The sequence below is a fragment of the Hylobates moloch genome, unplaced genomic scaffold (genome assembly GCF_009828535.3).
Source record: "Hylobates moloch isolate HMO894 unplaced genomic scaffold, HMol_V3 SCAFFOLD_1, whole genome shotgun sequence".
Lineage (NCBI taxonomy): Eukaryota > Metazoa > Chordata > Mammalia > Primates > Hylobatidae > Hylobates > Hylobates moloch.
This window is the reverse complement of record NW_026652276.1, coordinates 9179878-9198463: the sequence shown is the minus strand read 5'-3', so window position 1 is coordinate 9198463 and position 18586 is coordinate 9179878. Positions and strand designations below refer to the sequence as shown.

The 18586-nt window shown below is 44.6% G+C and overlaps 1 protein-coding gene across 6 annotated transcripts in view; it reads left to right on the top strand.

Moving 5' to 3' along the window:
• EIF4E2 (eukaryotic translation initiation factor 4E family member 2) overlaps positions 1 to 18197 on the top strand; it is a 32353-nt gene extending 14156 nt beyond the window's left edge. For 2 of the 6 annotated variants that reach the window (XM_058437286.1, XM_032753834.2), the window contains 4 exons: positions 1554 to 1706; positions 1803 to 1939; positions 9010 to 9088; positions 15709 to 18197. In XM_058437286.1, the coding sequence (XP_058293269.1) occupies positions 1554 to 1706; positions 1803 to 1939; positions 9010 to 9055 (336 nt within the window). In that variant the 3' untranslated portion in view covers positions 9056 to 9088; positions 15709 to 18197. Of the gene's footprint in view, positions 1 to 1553; positions 1707 to 1802; positions 1940 to 3673; positions 3971 to 9009; positions 9089 to 15708 lie in introns of those variants that run through there. The other 4 variants (XM_032753837.2, XM_058437278.1, XM_032753830.2 and 1 more) reach the window with 4 other exon arrangements.
• Positions 18198 to 18586: the final 389 nt, after the last annotated feature.

Here is an 18586-nt window from a genome sequence, read left to right as displayed (position 1 = left end):
ATCAGTTTATGCACAGACATGTTCTTCCCAGTGCCTGCAGTGCCCTTCAGCTGCTTTTCCTGACTCACTCCTGTTGCCCTTAAGACCCACTTCTTGGCAGGGCATGGTGGCCCATGCCTGTAATCCCAGCACTTTGGGAGGTCGAGGTGGCCAGATCACCTGAGGTCAGGAGTTTGAGACCAGCCTGGCCAACATGGTGAAACCCCGTCTCTACTAAAAATACAAAAATTAGCCAGGTGTGGTGGCGCGCACCTGTAATCCCAGCTACTCGGGAGGCTGAGACAGGAGAATCACTTGAACCCAAGAGGTGGAGGTTGCACTGAGCCGAGATTGTGCCACTGCACTCCAGCCTGGGTGACAGAGCGAGACTCCATCTCAAAAAAAGAAAAAAAAAAAGACCCACTTCTTGACTGTTTCCAACTGTCTTGTTCTTCCTTAACATAGTGTGCATATCTGTTAACAGCAGCACTTATATTACAGTAGCATTGCTGTAATTAATATCCATGGCTGTCTCTTCTATTGGACTGGATCTGAGTAGAGATTGGGGCTTCAGCCAGGCGCAGTGGCTCACTCCTGTAATCCCAGCACTTTGGGAGTCCGAGGCGGACAGATCACAAGGTCAGGAGTTCGAGACCAGCCTGGCCAATATGGTGAAACCCTATCTCTACTAAAAGTACAATAATTAGCCGGGTGTGGTGGCATGCGCCTGTAGTCCCAGCTACTCAGGAGGCAGAGACAGGAGAATTGCTTGAACCCGAGAGGCAGAAGTTCCAGTGAGCCGATATCGCACCACTGCACTCCAGACTGGGTAACAGAGGGAGACTCCATTCAAAAAAAAAAAAAAAAAAAAAAAAAACTAGATTGGGGCTTCACGTCTGTGTACTTGGTATGTAGTGACAGTCAGTACTTTTTTTTTTTTTTTCTTTTGAGACAGAGTCTTGCTGTGTTTCCCAGGCTGGAGTGCAGTGGCACGATCTCGGCTCACTGCAAGCTCTGCCTCCCGAGTTCACGCCATTCTCCTGCCTCAGCCTCCCGAGTAGCTGGGACTACAGGCGCCCACCACCATGCGAGGCTAATTTTGTTTTTGTATTTTTAGTAGAGACGCGGTTTCACCATGTCAGCCAGGATGGTCTTGATCTCCTGACCTTGTGATTTGCCCGCCTCAGCCTTCCAAAGTGCTGGGATTACAGGCGTGAGCCACTGTGCCCGGCAGACATTCAGTACTTTTAGCAAGTAAAGGGATGATCTGTGCTTGAAATATGACATCATTTCATTTTGATTCCTAAAGTATTTCCAGTAGAGGGGATTATTTTTAAAAGGTCTATTTAGCCATTTTAATAAATGGCTTATGCCAAGGATCCCAGCCTTGTTTTTCTTTTTTTCCCCATTTCTTCTCTCCCTAGTCCTACCATCAGTTTTTCTATAGAGTTGAATAATTGGAAAGTGATATGACTTCTTAGTGTTTAAGAGATTCTTGGCTTTTTACTGCCTTCATACAAAAAAAAAAGCTGTGAAACCATATTTTAACTTCAGTGCTTTCTGTCTTTTTACAGGATGATGCAAATAAAAATGGTGGCAAGTGGATTATTCGGCTGCGGAAGGGCTTGGCTTCCCGTTGCTGGGAGAATCTCATTTTGGCCATGCTGGGGGAACAGTTCATGGTTGGGGAGGAGATCTGTGGGGCTGTGGTGTCTGTCCGCTTTCAGGTAAGCCACCCATGGGCCAGGCTGGTTTCTTGTGTTGCCTTTGCTTTCCTCGCTGCCTCTGATTTGCTTTGATGATTCCTTCTGTTCCTCTGGTAGGAGGACATTATTTCAATATGGAATAAGACTGCCAGTGACCAAGCAACCACAGCCCGAATCCGGGACACACTTCGGCGAGTGCTTAACCTACCTCCCAACACCATTATGGAATACAAAACTCACACCGACAGCATCAAGTACGTGTTGGGGGGTTATGGGAGGATGTGTCCCTAAGCTTAGTATAAGTAGATCTGTAGTTGGGCCCAGAGGAATATGGCCAGACAGGAGACTTACTTGTGGAGAAGGGACAGACCAGCCTTTCCCTCTAGGGCTTCTGGCGACTTGCTGCAGTTCTTTGTCAGCGAGGCTCCCTGCCACCTATACTACCAGGTGCTTTGTAGCAGAGAGAGCCCGTCTGCAGAAACCCAGTTGCACTACCTGGGCTTGCTTAATTTCTACAGGCTGTCTTGTCTTTCATATGCTAACCACTGTCTTAAAATGAAAGACAAGTGCTTTTCTTTTTCTTGCTGTTTTTTAAGATAATTTCACCCTGCCCACCCTCACCCCACTTCTGCATGTCTTTTTAACTTGTTAGCTTCAGTCTGTTTTCTTTGTCCTGGGATACTGACTACTTATCAGGAATGACTCCATTTCCTTGTGTATAGAGCTGACTCATAGAAGAAGGGGGATAGTGTGTGTGTGAGAGAGCAGAATCAAAGGGAAGCATGAAGGCCACAGGGAAAATAAGCTTTGCAATCTCCCTAGGACTCAGGGAAATAGAGCTCTCTGTCCACAGTGAGAATCACTGTTAGGCTTGCTCTCCTCAGTGACTGAGTGTCAGAAGTAAGCTCAGGCTATTGTGAAAAAGTTTGGGGAGTGGCTGTCAGATTGTCTCAAAGCTGGAGGGAGAGCTAGCCAGCTAAGAGTTAGGACTCTTAGGTTTAGTTCTTTCCTATGGCCCCATACCAATATGTGCCTTTGACAAGTGTCTTTGCAACTTTGCTTCAGTTTCTCCATCCGTAAAGTGGGAGACAGTACTTTATCTAACAAGACTATTGTGAGGCTGATTTAATCTTTAACTGAGGGTCTTCAGATGGAGAATGCTCTTACAGGGCCAAGTAGTAGTATTGCTATCATCATCATCATCATTAGTAAGAATATCATCATGTTGTTATTATCGAAGGCTAGTAGTGAGCCCAGCAATTATGTTCAGCAGACAAGACCATTTGGGAATCTCTTTCCCATGCATTCACAGATAATGTTATGAATGGAGTTGGTTTAAACCAGCTAAGCACCAGTTTTTAAGTGGGAACACTGCTGTGGGAGTTGGTCCATGATCAAATGGCTGGCATGACTCATCATAGTCACCAACAGTTATTAGCCAGCCATGGCCCTGGTTGTTTGCCTTAGCAGTCCTGTGTTAGCACTGGTTTTCTCTAGGCACATTTTTCTTATTCTCTATTCTGGAATAGAAGTAGTTTCTGACCTCTAGCCACATTCAGTCCAGGCTGGAGAGCTCTACCCTTTTTCTAAGATTCTTGTTTTCAAGGTTTCTAAATATCCCCTACTCCCACTCACCCCCAAAATAAGCTTTTTACCTGGATAGGAGAGGGAAAGAGGTATTTTTCATCAATTCTCCCCTTCTCTGCTCTTCTCCCTTTCTAATACCATAAGGCAGTTCTTCGTGACTTTTACAGAAACATATGTACACGTCCTTACAGAGTTTAGGAGAGCCTGTGGGCTTTTTGCCTTAGTCTGCTAGAAAGACTGGCCTGCTGCTCTCTGCTTTATCCAGAGGTCTGCCTCTGGGACTTTAGCCCTGTAGCTGTAGAGACCAGAAAACCAACCCTCTTTGAGACCCAAATGCTACTTTCCCTTGCATCCCCCTCTCTTTCCTCTCCCAATGAGCCAACCTTTTGCACTTCTACTAGAATGCCAGGCAGGCTGGGCCCCCAAAGGCTCCTTTTTCAAAACCTCTGGAAGCCGCGGTTGAATGTGCCATGACCCTCTCCCTCTCTGGATGGCACCATCATTGAAGCTGGCGTCATCGGAGTCTCTTGTTCTGTTGGCGTGCTACCTGGAAGATCCTTCTGTCCTGGACAAGAGGAATTGGAAGAGCATTTTATGTTTTAAGAACAGGCTGACACGCAGCAGCTACAACAACAGCTGAGATCACTTAATAAATGGTGCTAAACTAGCTTGTCTCATGCTCTTGCTCTTTATGGTGCATCAAAGATGTGGCCTTTCGGACTGACTGTCACCATGTTAAAGGATGGCACAGACTTTTCCATGGAGGGCCATCCGGGGAATGCAGCCTCATTTCCTCATTGTGTAGTGTCATGTGGTATTTTGTTCCAGGACTGCTGAGGCCTGACATAATAAGGTGACATCTAGCTTAGAAAATAAGACCCCATTTTCTGGTACTTAAATTTGAGTTCCCATCTAGTCACGCTGATGACCAGAACAGAGTGATATCTGATAGAGAATTCAGCTTGAAAGTTTGTTGAGGTTGGAAAGGGGGATCCTTGGCCTTTGCTTTGCTGACTTCCATTCGCCTTTACTTCAAAGAAATCTCTTGCTTGGAGGTAAATCCCTGCTTCTGTCTGCGTGGCTGTGTGTATATAGCTTCCTTGCTTTGTGCTAATGGGGTCTTCTCACTGGGGCCAAAGCTGCCCAAGCCACAGCTCTTTTCCAGCCTTCTCCCTTCTGCTTTCCCTTTAGAGCCAGGTCATCTTCCTCTTTGAGTTAGCCCTGCTTGCAAGATCTCAGGGTTACAGCCCTTCCCTTTCTCCTGGGCCCGGTGTTACTGCACATCAGGATCTGGGGTAGGGAAACGTCTTCATCCTGTGTGAGTTTGCTCTGTAGGATATCTGACCGTAGCACATACGGACCCCTTGTGTGCTTTGTGGCTTTGGCTTGTATGTGCTGCAGCTTGGCCTTTAGGCCCCTAACTTGCATGTAGAGTTTCAGCAAGCCTCATGCTACTTTAGGTTTTCTTAGGAGCTACCACCAAAAACATAATAAACAATCATTTTTTTGCAAACACTGGGTCAGTCTGCCTGAGAGGATCCGTGAAAGCGGCTGTGGACTTAAGGTTGAGTTTTCCAGAGTGGCTGTTCCACTTCGGCAGTGATACCCTGTGCTTGTACGATGGCAGTGATACCCTGTCCTTGACTTACCTCTGATCTCCATGTGGCCCAAGATCCTGCATAACACCTATTGGGATTAGTACTGTGGGCTCAGTATTCTAGGGGTGTTTGTGTCATTGCATCTTTGTTTATTACATATCCAAAATTGGTTGAAGTACCTATAAAATGAGAGATTTGCTGGAATATGGAAAGGCCCATTCTCTATGTTTTTAGTATTTGTCAAAGAATTACCTTCTCTGGCCCTTTCCTTCTTGCCTTCAAAAATTGTTACATACATTAACCTTAATTTCAGCTGTATTGTAACTGCTCCAGGGGATAGGCTTGATGTCACCTCCCAGAGTAAGAGTTGATTAGAAAGCACCAAACTGACCTCGAGACCTTCTGATCCTTGTCAATATGAACAAAAGTCAGAACTATTTCTGTTTTCTTCTATTCCTTGTGGCTCTTCCATGGATATGGCTTTGTTTGAGCCAAGGAACAGCTGCTACTGAGACTTAAGAATTCCAAGGAGGCTGGGCGAGGTGGCTCACGCCTGTAATCCTAGCACTTTGGGAGCCCGAGGTGGGCAGATCACGAGGTCAGGAGACCGGCCTGGCCAACATGGTGAAACCCCATCTCTACCAAAAATACAAAATTAGCCGGGCATAGTGGCAGGTGCCTATAATCTCAGCTACTCGGGGAGGCTGAGGCAGGAGAACTGCTTGAACCCAGGAGGTGGAGGTTGCAGGGAGCCGAGATTGCGCCACTGCACTCCAGCCTGGGCAACAAGAGCAAAACTCCATCTCAAAAAAAAAAAAAAAAAAAGAATTCCAAGGAAAATGAAGGGGAAGAAGGAGCCAACATTCGTTTTCCTCCGAGTACTCTGGAGATAGGGCTGCTGGTGGTGAGGGAAGTTTTTTAGGAATAGCTTAGATTTTTCAGTCAGGTGTTCCTGATTCCTGCTTGCTATTTTTGGCCCAGTTCCCAATGTCCTTCTTCAACCGTTGGGTTTTTCCAGCCTTTCCCCAATCACACTGCTTGTGGCCTTTTCCTGCTGCTCCCCTCAGTGTGCTACAAGGCACTGCCTGCCGCACAGAGCAGGTGGGTGATGAGCTGCTGTGCTGCAGAGGGCTCCTGCTCTTGTTTATTGCTGACAGTTCACCCCTAAGACATGGACAACTTGTTAAACTGAGTTCCTTTTAATGAGGCCAACTTGTAGTCGAGTTTTCATAGATGTGGGTTCCCCGTGTTCTCTGCTTTGAGGAGAAATCTTATAATACAGTCAGAATCATGGGGCTACCAGGATAAAACTGGGCTCGGAGCCATATGAAACAGCAATGTCTTTTGTGAAGAAACTCCTCTTTGGATTAGTCCCACTGATTCCTTTTGTGCATCTAGCCTGGAATGGAAAAGGAAAACAGGCCAACTTCCCATAGTGGGCCATAGCACTGGGAAAGACTGGCCCAGCTTCTCTGCAGGAGTGGAGGGTGGGTGATTCTCTTTATTCCTTTATCTTAGAGGAGAGACAGGTCAAATTGTGGGGACTTCCCCACATCTAGATATCATTGTATTTCAACACTGAACTTTTATAGGCAAGGACCAACCCATTCCCTTCTCCTGGCATGGCTAAATCATAGTCCAGTAGCACCAGGTTACCCCAGCTTAATTGCTGGTCTGGCTTTGCATCTGTGATGTGTACCACCAAACTGGTAGTCAAAGCGAAGAGACCCCAGATTAGCAGGAGGCTGAGCCCCTCCCTAAGTATAGAGAGCCAGTGAGTGCAAGGCTACGAACCTTGCAGGCTTTGGGTAGAGGTAGGGGGAAGTGTAGAATTGCGCAGGATTTGCTTTCTGGTACGTGAGATGGAACAAGAGTGGTCTTAAAAGAGCTCTTTGTTCCTCTGTCTTTTGAATCTGTTCAGAATTCCTCGTTGGCTGTATTAATCTCAGTAGTTTTTTCTGTTTTTAGAAACTCCAGTCATTTATGACACTTTTTACATTTGACTTGTTCTTTCTTTACCTTTAAAAGAAGAAAGTTTTAATATTACCCAGTATGCCTAGAATGCCAGATGGAAAATAGCTAGACTATTCACACCTAGTTTTAGGTGGTAGATTTGCCTCTTGGCCGAGCCGTGGGCCTATGAGAATAACAGTGATTATACCAAAGATTATGGCCCACTATTTTATTTCCGCTGAATCCATGCAAAGGAATTTCTTGTTTTTTTGTTTTCATTTTTTTTTTCTGAGATTGAGTCTCACTCTGTCACCCAGGCTGGAGTGCAGTGGCACGATCTCTGCTCACTGCACCCTCTGCCTCCTGGGTTCAAGCGATTCTCCTGCCTCAGCCTCCCGAGTAGCTGGGATTACAGGTGCCCGCCACCATGCTTGGCTAATTTTTTGTATTTTTAGTACAGATGGGGTTTCACCATGTTTGCCAGGCTGGTCTCAAACTCCTGAACTCAGGTGATCTGCCTGCCTCAGCCTCCCAAAGTGCTGGGATTACAGGCATGAGCCATGGTGCCTGGCCATGAGGAAATTTCTTAACCCAGGTTCTTCATGTTGAGGTTTAACATATAGTGAAGATACTAATGAAGAAACTGGGAGGGGAATGTAATACTGGAATGGAGTAGGAGGGAGCTGTGAAGTCCGTATTTCTTCAGGTTCTTGACAGAGAGAACTGCTCGGTGTAGGCTAGTGTAAGGATGGCCCTTCCTGGAAATAAAAGGATAAAAGACATGAAGCTTCAACACAGCCATGTAATTTCTTGTTGACACCTAAGTGGTTTAAAAAGGAATTTAAATCTCACCATTACAGTGAGGGGTTTCCCTGGGTCATTGCCAAAGCATTGGATTTTGCTTTGCCCTTGTCTTCATTTGGAGTAAAGAGTCAAAATTGCCTTCTGATGTCACTCAGGGATTCACAAAGTACATCACATCACCATCTTTCCACAAAGAGCTCTGAAATAGGTGTCTTGCTGTGGACACTGAGTTTGGGAATTGACAAAGACTGGCACACTTGTTTGGCAGTCTTACATTTTTCCTTAATTTAGTTAGCACTTAGACTAGGAGCTTTGGTAATAATTCTCTGAAGAAACCATGAACTGCAGATCTACCTCCTCTAAGAGGTAGATGGTTAACTTATAAATGTAGTGTATTGCCACCCTGGGTACTGTGTCACCAAATTAAACCAAGAACGGAGTAACAATAATGAGGAACTTCAGACTTAGAAGCACCATATTTTATATATAATTCCCAAGGAACTCATCATTTTGGGGCTGAAAAGTGGCTAGGGCTTAGGAAGGAAATCAGCTTCCCTGAGAAAACTTGAGTTTCAGCCTCCAGGAGCATAGGGGGTCTGATTTTCTCCGGTGACTAGTCCAGCAGTCACCAAGAGTCTTTTCTCTGTGGAGCAAAAGGCCACGTACCCCGTACCCCTTCTATCACATTTCTTATCCTTTCCCAACCCTAATTTTGGAATTAAGCTAGTCATCATGAAAATTGTAATGGGCATTGTTCCCTGGAAGTTTTGAACTGCCATGACTTTAAATTTTCAGATAGTAGTTACATAAGCACTTAAGAAACAGGTGGAACCTGACACATTGAAGGTCTGAGTGTAGAAGGGTTAGAAGGTCGGAAATATAAAAGCAGAGAAAGTGTGTACTTTCCTCCTTGCATCTTTAGACTTCATAATGCTGTTGGGAACTGGCCTTTACCCTCAGTGAGGCCTGATGAAGAAACATTGTTTCTACCACCTGTGCACACATATAGCCAAGGCAGAAAGGACAGGGAGTGCCACTGTAAATTGGAAGTGTTTTTGGTGACAGTTGTGCATCAGCTCTGACCTTACTGGCCTCCCCTGGAGCCTTGTTGAAGGAACACTAGTGCAAATCCTTGAGGGAACAGGGGCAGACTTCTCAAGTGAAGCAGGCAGAAGTGCCCGCTGGCCCTGAAAGGGTAGACTGCACTGCTCCTCGGAAAGGAAAAGTCCAGTGGGACCTCGCTGCTCTGCTCCCAGGTACCTGTGGCTCCACTCGGCTTGGAGGGCATCTGAAGGGGGATGTGGGGTTATTGTGTCTGCTCTCTGTGTTCAAAAGCTTTTGATCTGAATGTGGTATTGTGTTTTTTGTCTCTGGTTTGCCAGGGCCTGGGAGGAGTTTCATGGCCTGGTGAACAGCAGCGGCCGCTGATCGGACGCTCCCCCTCTGTCTCTCACACTCAGGGTAGGGCCTTGTCTATCTTCTCTGTAACCCTGTGACATACCTCTCATCCATAGGACCCCTCTTCCCATTTACCCCCAAACTTGCCCCTGCCAACATTGAGCCTCAGAGAAAAACATAAGTCCCAAACCACTGGATTCTCGTCCTCCCTGGGTCCCATGTCTCCTGGTGAACCCCTGAGCAGGCTACTTCACCTTATTATGCCCCTATTTTCTCATCTGGAAAATGAGGCTCCATAGATGAACAAGTCTCTGAGATCTCTTTTGATGCTAACATTTCATGATGGTAAATGTGCCACAGATGCTTTTTCTTTTTGCTCAAATGTGGCCCTTTTTAAGCCATCTGGCAATGTCCTGTGACTAAAAGGGCAGTTCCACAGGCCCCAACATGAGTTACATGAGAGGTATGTCTCCTGTTTGCTGGTGTCATGTGTCAGTTGTGAGGAAACAGTAATATAAATTCAGCGTTTCAGCAATGTCAGTAACGGGGCTGGATTTCAGGGCTGTGTGAGTAGCAGTTGTTCCAAGCTGTACTTTCACTAGACCAGCACAACTGTACTAGCAGGGAGAGGCACTGATATACAAAGACTGGGGCAACTAAAGCATTGACTTTGGGAATATTTGTATTTCAGTTAAGGGAGTATCAAGTCCATGTTTCTGTAGCAGAGGGAGCTCAGTAAATTTACTGTGAATGAGAGGAATGGATGAAAGGCCAATATCTGCATGTGCTGGAGATGACAGCCTTTTCCTGGACATCAAACTACCCCTGCCACTAACATCCCTAAGAAATAGAGTATTTCTAAAATTGGAACAGAACATGTCAACTGTAGTAGCTACCTCAGAGTTCCCCCTTCCCTAGAAGGAGATGAGCATTTTCCAGAAAAGGAGACCTGCATCCCTCATGTGGGCTAGAAGAGACAAGATGACTAACTGTGAGGGACAGCAGCAGGTGGCCAGGGGCCTGAGAAATGGGCTAGAAGAGACAAGATGACACTCTGAGGGACAGGCCAGGGCCTGAGAGCTCGGGGGTGTAGGTATGATATACAGATAAAACACAGTTGCAGAATTCCTGCACACACAAGTGATGCCACCCATACCTTTTTTGTTTTGATAGTTCGATTTCTTTATTATAAATTCAGTCTTCTGGTGGTTTAAAATTTAAAATGATTCTCTTTAAGATATAGTCAACATTAGTGCCTGGTATCATGGCACATGCCTATTGTCCCAGCTACTTGGAGGCTATGGTGGGAGGATCACTGGAGCCCAGGAGTTCAAGGCCAGCCTGGGCAACATAGTAAGACCCTGTTTCTAAATATATGTCTGTGTATGTGTGCATATATATAAGTGTCTGTATATATAGTCAACATAGAATTCCAGGAGTGCTGCTAGTATACACAAAGAGGGAGGAAAAAGGTACCAGCTCTAATAGTAGATAAATCATTGATTTGTAGGCTAAAAAAATAGTAAATATTTGAAATAAGATATTAAGTTAAATTTTCAGAAGCCAGGTGCTATAATGGAGCTGTTTTTAAAATACTACCATATTTAATTATTTCTAAGATTTTTTTGGCTTTTAATTTTTTTTAATCCTGTTTCTTCTGTAAGGCTTTTAATATTCTTAAAATTGGGGTGCTTAGCTGGGCGCGGTGGCTCACGCCTGTAATCCCAGCACTTTGGGAGGCCAAGGTGGGCAGATCACAAGGTCAAGAGATCAAGACCATCCTGGCCAACATGGTGAAACCCTGCCTCTACTAAAAATACAAAAACTAGCTGGGCGTGGTGGCACACACCTGTTGTCCCAGCTACTTGGGAGGCTGAGGCAGGAGAATTGCTTGAACTCAAGAGGCGGAGGTTGCAGTGAGCCAAGATCACGCCACTGTACTCCAGCCTGGCAACAGAGCAAGACTCCATCTCAAAAAAAAAAAAAAAAAAATTGGGGATGTTTACAGTGAATGTGATTTAAAAGGGATTTGTCATAGTTTAATGGGCAGTGTTTACTTCTTAAAGTACATAAAATGATGTACCTTTAAAAATTGATGGCATCTGAGGTTCAGTGAAAAGTCTTTAAAATGAAAATGGAATAGTCAGAATGGAAGAAAACTCAAAATAACTCCTACCCCTCTTGGCGGACACTTGGCAGATTTAATCCCCCAGGAAAAATATCTTTGAATTGCTGTAAAAAGCCATATATTTGCATAATTGCCATTTCGTGGTCTCTTTGTGGCCCCCATGTCTTTTTTATACAGTGTGGGAGGCAGACAAAGAGAACACTCGTGATTCAGGTATTTTCCTTAAAGCACAGGCTTGGAAGTCCATGAGGAGTGTTTGAATTTAAACCAAAAATTATTCTGAAAGTAGGGGGAAAAATGAATTTACACAGCAACAACAAAAAATCCACTCACTTCATTGTCTTAATAGACTTGGAAAGGACTTCATGTTGCATCTCTATTGATTTAACCTCACTGTAAGCGAAAGAGATGTTCGAGAAGATATGCATCCCTAGCTTACGTTTGTTGGGTCTGCCATTTTAGAGGCCCCTTAACATTTTAGCCCTCTCTCCCTTTTCTTTTTCCTCCAAATAGATTGTGATCTATAAAGAAATTTGGCAGAAAAACTGCTCTTTAAATAATTCTTCATGAATCACAAATATTTTTCTTCAATTTATCTGCTATTTTATGTCATTACATGTGACTGCTAGTATTTTAGGACAATTTCATTTGACTTCTGTTTCAAATAAGTATTGCCCTTTTAACTATGACTTCAGTAAAACTCTCAGTGAGCTGATAGGAAAGGATTCTGATTACTTAGCTGTCTGGGCTGGTATACAAAGAGCAGTGAGTCTATATTGTTGGGAAATGAAGTTGGAATAAAATAAAGTTGAAGATGAGAGACTGGAATTTGCCTCACTGAAACTGGAAAGAGTTTGCAGCTTTACTGAATGTGCAGGGAGAGAAGAGGAAGCCAGAACTGGCCTGGCGTGGACAGCTAATGGCCAAAGAATGTTCTCCTGAAGACCATGTGCACTTAGGTCTACAGGACCCCTCAGAGCCAATCTTCAGAGCAGAGACATAGGTAGCCTTCCTCCTTGGATGACTCCCAGCTTTCATTTGACAACCCAGAATCACTCAGGTGCCTTTGCCAGGCACCAGCACAGTGGCAGGTAACTCCAAGAGAGGGGAGGACATTCTGAATGACCACTTTGCCCCCCTGTCATCCATTTTCAGGAGTTAATCTCTGCTGTAGCTCATTGTTTTCAGAGTTGGAACTTGTCCATTTCTCTAAAAGTACTAAAAGATGACCATTTAAGGCAGAGCAGATTGGAAAGCTGTTTCAGAGTATTTGGACAATGATTTTCCCCAGGATACCTGGGAATGTGAAGTTGGAAGCCAGTCTGAATGGGGCTCTCGGATATTTCTGAGACATCATCAGGACAAAGGAACATCCAGTAGAGAAAGAATTTTTTCTTCCAGCACTGTGGGACTGTCAGCTTCTGTGTCCTCTTTGGTGTCCTAAGCATAGCCCATGCGCTGTCACAGCTTTGCCAGATTGCTAGAGGGCTAGCTTTCAGGAGCTCACCTTGGATTTGCTAAATTTTAGTTTGCTTTTAAAAGAACAGAAGCACATTGTTTTTTAAAGGGTCGCCTGTGGCCTCTGCCCCTTCCTGTCTACATTCTCCCTTTCCCTGCCTCCTAATCTCTCTGCCCTGAGCCCAGGGTGAGGGATGTGATGGAGTATCACTTCTCACCTGGCTTGAGGTGAACACATTCCTCAGACCAAATTTGGCATCAAGCTGTTCTCAACCCACTTTTTTAAAGAAGGCTGGACCAAAGCCATAGGGCTTCACTGCCACCAGCCTGTGTTAGTCTGTCACTGTCAGGGGCAGGCCACCCCCATTTGCTGTTCTGTTTTCCTCTTAAATCAAACTGGAAAAACTCAGCTGGATTCTCCTGGCTTTTCCTTTACTCTTCTCCTTCCCCCTTTTTACTTTGCAAGTGGACCTCAGAATATGATTTCTTAGGTTTTCTGACTATAAAGTTGTCTATAATAACAAAAATATTAAGTATCTGAATGAGGCTGGGCACGGTGGCTTACACCTGTAATCCCAGCACTTTGGGAGGCCGAGGCGGGCGGATCATGAGGTCAAGAGATCGAGACTATCCTGGCCAACATGGTGAAACCCTGTCTCTACTAAAAATACAAAAATTAGCTGGGCGTGGTGGTGCATGCCTGTAGTTCCAGCTACTTGGGAGGCTGAGGCAGGAGAATCGCTTGAACCCAGGAGGCGGAGGATGCAGTGAGCTGAGATTGTGCCACTGCACTACAACCTGGTGACACTCCATCTCAAAAAAAAAAAAAAATCTGAATGAGAAAGTGTTTTTAGAGCTCTCCAGTTTATCTGCTACAGAGAAAGAATTTATTTCTGGCCCACCTAATACGATAGAGGAATTCTTCCAAAAGATAAGATGACCTGCTTATGGTAATGATTACCCTGAAAATCCGTTTTCCATCACTAAACAGCTGAAAGAGTTGGGGCCAGCCACTTGCCTGCCATCTCCTTTACTCCAAGATAGATAATTCTCCAAGTCAGCAAATTCTCTGCTCCTACCTTCCCATATCCCTGCCTTTCTAGTCTCTTTTAATAAGAAGAGCAGAATCCCTACTGATAGACTTGTGGTGTCCAATGATTAGATGGGCATAGAGGTGCCTGTAAAAGGGAAGAAATGGAACAGAGCCATCTGTTCCTGTGTAATCACTTTCTTTAGTATTAAGTGTAGGTACAAAAAAAAAATGTCTTTTGTAATGCATCTCTGTAACACAGCACATTTTCCCTAAGAGAATTCAGAAATAACACACACACACAGACACACACACACACCAGTTATGCCCGCTTTTCTCTGTGTTATGATCAGAGATGTTCCTTATCCTCTGCTAGCTACTTGTGGCATCTCAGAGGGGTCTATCCTTTTGAAAAGAATTTTTAAAAAATACCATTAGCCTTTTAAAAAGATGACCACCCTATTAACTTTGTTTTCAACCTTCAGCTCTTTAGTTGAAGTGCTAAGTAGCCATTGATAAATGAACCACATGGTCATGCATGCTAGCTATAAAATACCAGTGGACTTTTGAGATAACATCAGTTTATTCCAGCCTGAGCTCACCTATACCAGCTCCAGTTTCTCTTCTCAGTTGTCTGCAGTCATTCTCTTTGTGTAGTGGGGAGCTGTTGGTCACTGTCAGCTGACCGCCGTCATGGAGGAGGATCCGTTAGCCAGTAACAGAAAGAAACTGCTGTTTGGCTGGGCTGAGCATATTCTTTCCTTAGCATATATTTACTCTGAACCAATTGCCATATGTCCCATTAATTATAACAATTTTAAGATAGGTCAGGCTGGGCTTGTAATCCCAGCATTTTGGGAGACCATGACAGGAGGGTCACTTGAGCTCAAGAGTTCAAGACCAACCTGGGCAACATAGTGAGATACTATGTCAAAAAAACAAACAAACAAACAAAAAACAGAAAACAAGCAAAAAAGTCAGTTAAAGCCAGAGCTTCTAGACTGTCCCTTTAAAATCAAAGAGAAATAATGACTCCAGAATCCAGGTAAAACTTTCTGACAAATTGAAGTCCAAAGCACTGGGCAAGGGCAGCAACTGGTTGCCTTTAAAGTCCCTGCCAGCCTGAAATGTTGAGACCCAGATGGTGACAGGACCTGCTAAGATGTCATTAGATTTCTAGGGTGGGACAGGAAAGGTCACTAGTGGCTGGTCAAGCCTGTCTACATCCAATAAAAGGCAATCAAGAGGACACATATTGGGATCCCCCACATACATAGCACACACACACACACTTTCAAGAATTAGAGCCATGTTTCTAAAGTAAAGTGAAAGGTACCCAGATTTTACTTCCTGGAATATCCTTTCCTTCTGTAAGCAGCTCTAAGTTTTAAACTGAGGATTCTTATTTGGTTGGTTGGTTGGTTTTGGTTGTTTTTTTGTTCATATAAGACCAGGTGAATAATACAATGTTTTCAAAAGTGTGTGTTAGATAAAAAGAAAGGGGGGGGGGGAGAGAGAGAGAACGTCTCCTTCTCAGGCTTCCTCCATCTGCCCAGTTTCTAGTGTGCCCCTTCCACCTCCACTGCCCCAGGTAACCACTGTTGTTGGTTTCCTGTGTCGCCTTGCAAAGTTCGTAATGTATATATGAGCAAATATGAACCTATAACATTGTTTCCTTACCCCCACTTACACAGAAGGTAGCATACCGTGTGCACACACTACACCTTAAGCTATCAGTTTATCTTGGAACTCTTTCCACAGCAGTAGAGAGCTTCCTTGTTTTATTTCTACAAATGTGCCCTAGCATTAATACTTAACCAGTCCTCTCTTGATCTGCATTTGAATTGTTTCTAATCTTTTGCTGTTGCAAAAAATTGAATGGAAGTTTTGCAAGGGACTTGGGAGGTGGGTTGCCGTTTTGGCATTAGATTGGCAAGTGAAGAAGGCCCCGGGATGTGTCATGGAGACCCCGAGGGCTGATGAGTCAGCTTCCCCCTGTATATGTGTGCTTCTGTATAGATGATCCTTGTATTGAACACTCTATTTTCTCCCATTTTTTTCTTTCAGGGACAATTCAAGCTTTCGAAATACAAAAATCACATTGTGAGAGTACACAAGCTGGCAATAATCCTTTTCTGTATGTGTGTGTTTGTCCGAAATGGATGGGAGGCCTCCAGCCAGTCCTTCCATTGCTCACTGAAGGGACGTCCCTGAGCCATGCGCTCCCCTTTTGCACTCATTCCTGGAGGACGGATTCCGCTAGACACCCTCCAGCATCGCTGACTTTATAAAGCGGAAAAATGGAAAACGTGACTTTGTAATAGACAAACATTGTTTTTTAATGGGGTTCCGTGGGGGGCATTCAGCCTTTCTGTTTGCTGTGTGCTGTCCAGATGCCTCTTGGGCATCCTGTTGTTCTCTTCCCGTGCTGTACAAAGGGTACCGTGGCCACGTGTACATGCCAGAGCTGTTGATGAGAGTTACCAGTATTATGAATGTCTGTGCATCCAGGAAAAGCGTGCTGTTGGAGAGTCCCAGAATAGCTGTAAATGCTCTCTTCTAGCTCTGCCATTAAATTATTGGGACATTTTGTTTCTTTCTCTCCCCTCCTCCAAGCCCACCACTTTCTGAAGTTGTGTTACTGATGTGATGACTGTCCAGGATTTTGTATCATCCCCTGCCTTATGCCCTCCAGTCTCCTCTCCTGTGGGACTCTCTCCTTCTTAGGCACAGCTGCACTTAGAATTGTAATCCAGTGGCTCTTACTGGTTTCACTGAGGCAGCTTAGAGGGAATGCCTTAGTAAACTGAACTGGAGCAGAATCTAGTTTGATTAGAAGCTAGATTATAATCTAGGTTCCAAGTACAGAATTTGGAGCTGAGGACAGTGACTGAAATCATTTTCCCATATGAGCAGACCCTGTGTGTCAGGCCTGTTTCCCATGTGAGCAGAGCCTGTGTGTCAGGCCAGGCCTGTTTCCCATATGAGCAGAGCCTGTGTGCAAGCCTGTTTCTGGCATGTCCCTCATTGAGGAAGGGAAGCAAAAGCTGGTTATTGTCAGGCCTATTAACACTTAATATGCAAATTCTATCATCCTGAAACTGGGGCATCTGAGGAAAAGGTGACCTTGCTGGATGGCTTTATTTGCATGGCTCTGCCTGTCTGCAGTGGTTGAGTCCTCATCACCTGGTATGTGTATGAGCAAATGTGTGCTGATCGTGATGCCCAGGCAGAAACCTCTTGAAGACTACTGCAGGCGTGCTTTAAAAATGACCAGCCACTCATCAGAGAAGCTGGGTGATCTGACTCCAGAAGGACTGAAGTCAGAGAGGTCAAAAGAACACCTAGGATTCAAATAAATTGAGTCAGAGTCCTATAGCAACCTCCAAGTAGCACTGTCTTACTTGGCTCTTGTGAGCAAAGACTGCAGTACCTTAAATTAAGGCCTCTCTTTAAAACATATCCTTGAAGACTAGGGGATCCTTGGCCACCTGGTCTCAGAGAAATCATATGAGAGTAACAGGCATTTTCTTACTGTGTTTATATTACACTCTTCCTACTTTTCCATTCCTGAACACCCTCTAATTACCACTGTTTTGGGGACGCTTTTTTCCTGAAAGAACGGGGAGTACAGGGGCCAAAAGGGAGGTGCTTCTATTACAGGTCAAGTTAGATCAGATAAGAAGATCTAGCAGTGATTTAAACTCCAGGAATATGAAGAGTGCATTCTGATGTCCAGACAGTTGTGAAGGGCTTGGCAAATATAAGAGCACCATTGGCTACATGGAGAGCAAAGGCTGTCTTTGAAGACCCCAGGGAGGTCTTCACTTTTGCCTAAATTCAGATTTGCCATGAAAATTCCAAAGAGAGCAGATATTTGGATTTGCCCTCCTTTGGGCATCTACCTGACTGTTGTGTGTGTGGGGAAGTCAGTGTGTGTGTGTACAGTGTGCTTAGGAGTGAGTGAGTGGTCAGGCCTACTGGTTAGGTATGTTGTCCATAGTTTTTGTTGTTGTTGTTGTTCAGAGTTTTGAATCTTATGTTTTCTAGAGCTGCTCATGTTTTCCCTTCCTCTTTGTTGTTGTAGTATTTGACAGTTGTCTTTTCCATCAAAAACATACTGGCCCTAGGCTGGTTAGAGCAAGGGGTTATGCCTGTTAGGCAGCATCTTATGCCCAGTGTTCTCCCAGATACTCTGCCTAACAGGTTTAAGTGGGAGATTAAATAGTCAGTTTATCTAAACCCTCTATTTTTCCAAACTAGCTTGAGAGGTCTTTTCATCTATTTTTACTCCAGGGGCCTCTGATATGCTGAGATGTGACAGAGTTATGATTATGGTATCACCTGGTATAGAGACAAAGGGATAAAGGTCTACCAGGGCCAACGTAACCAGAATGTGAGGAGAGTGGAGAGTCGGTCTCCACTTTGCACAGTTGGGGCTGTTCTCCTCTAACCCCTTTGCTGGGTTTTCTGTTTGAAATTGGCCCCTACTCCTCTCCAGTGTCTGCTTTTTGAATCCTTCTGTTCGTGTGTGTGTGTGTGTGTGTGTGTGTGTGTGTGTGTGTGTGTGTGTGTGTTGTGTGTGTGTGTGTGTGTGTGTGTGTGTGTGTGTGTGTGTGTGTGTTCCCTGTGATACTGGCAGTGGCAATAATTTCCCACCCAGAGAGAAGCTTGTGGTCCACAATGCTCGAAGAATGAATTTCCAAGTATTTGCCAGTGGAAACGGAGCAGAGGCTATGACAAGATTGATTTAGTGTTGCACTTTCAGAGCAATTATCTACTGCAGTAATAAATGGAAAATATCAGCAAGAACCAGGTCGTGGACTTGTCAATACAAGGGAACCGGGGTGCTGTTACTAATTCTACCCTTCAGTGTATGAGTCTCAATCTTAACTGCATTCCAAAACAAAATATGTGGAATAGTTCAGGCAATGTCAATCTCAAT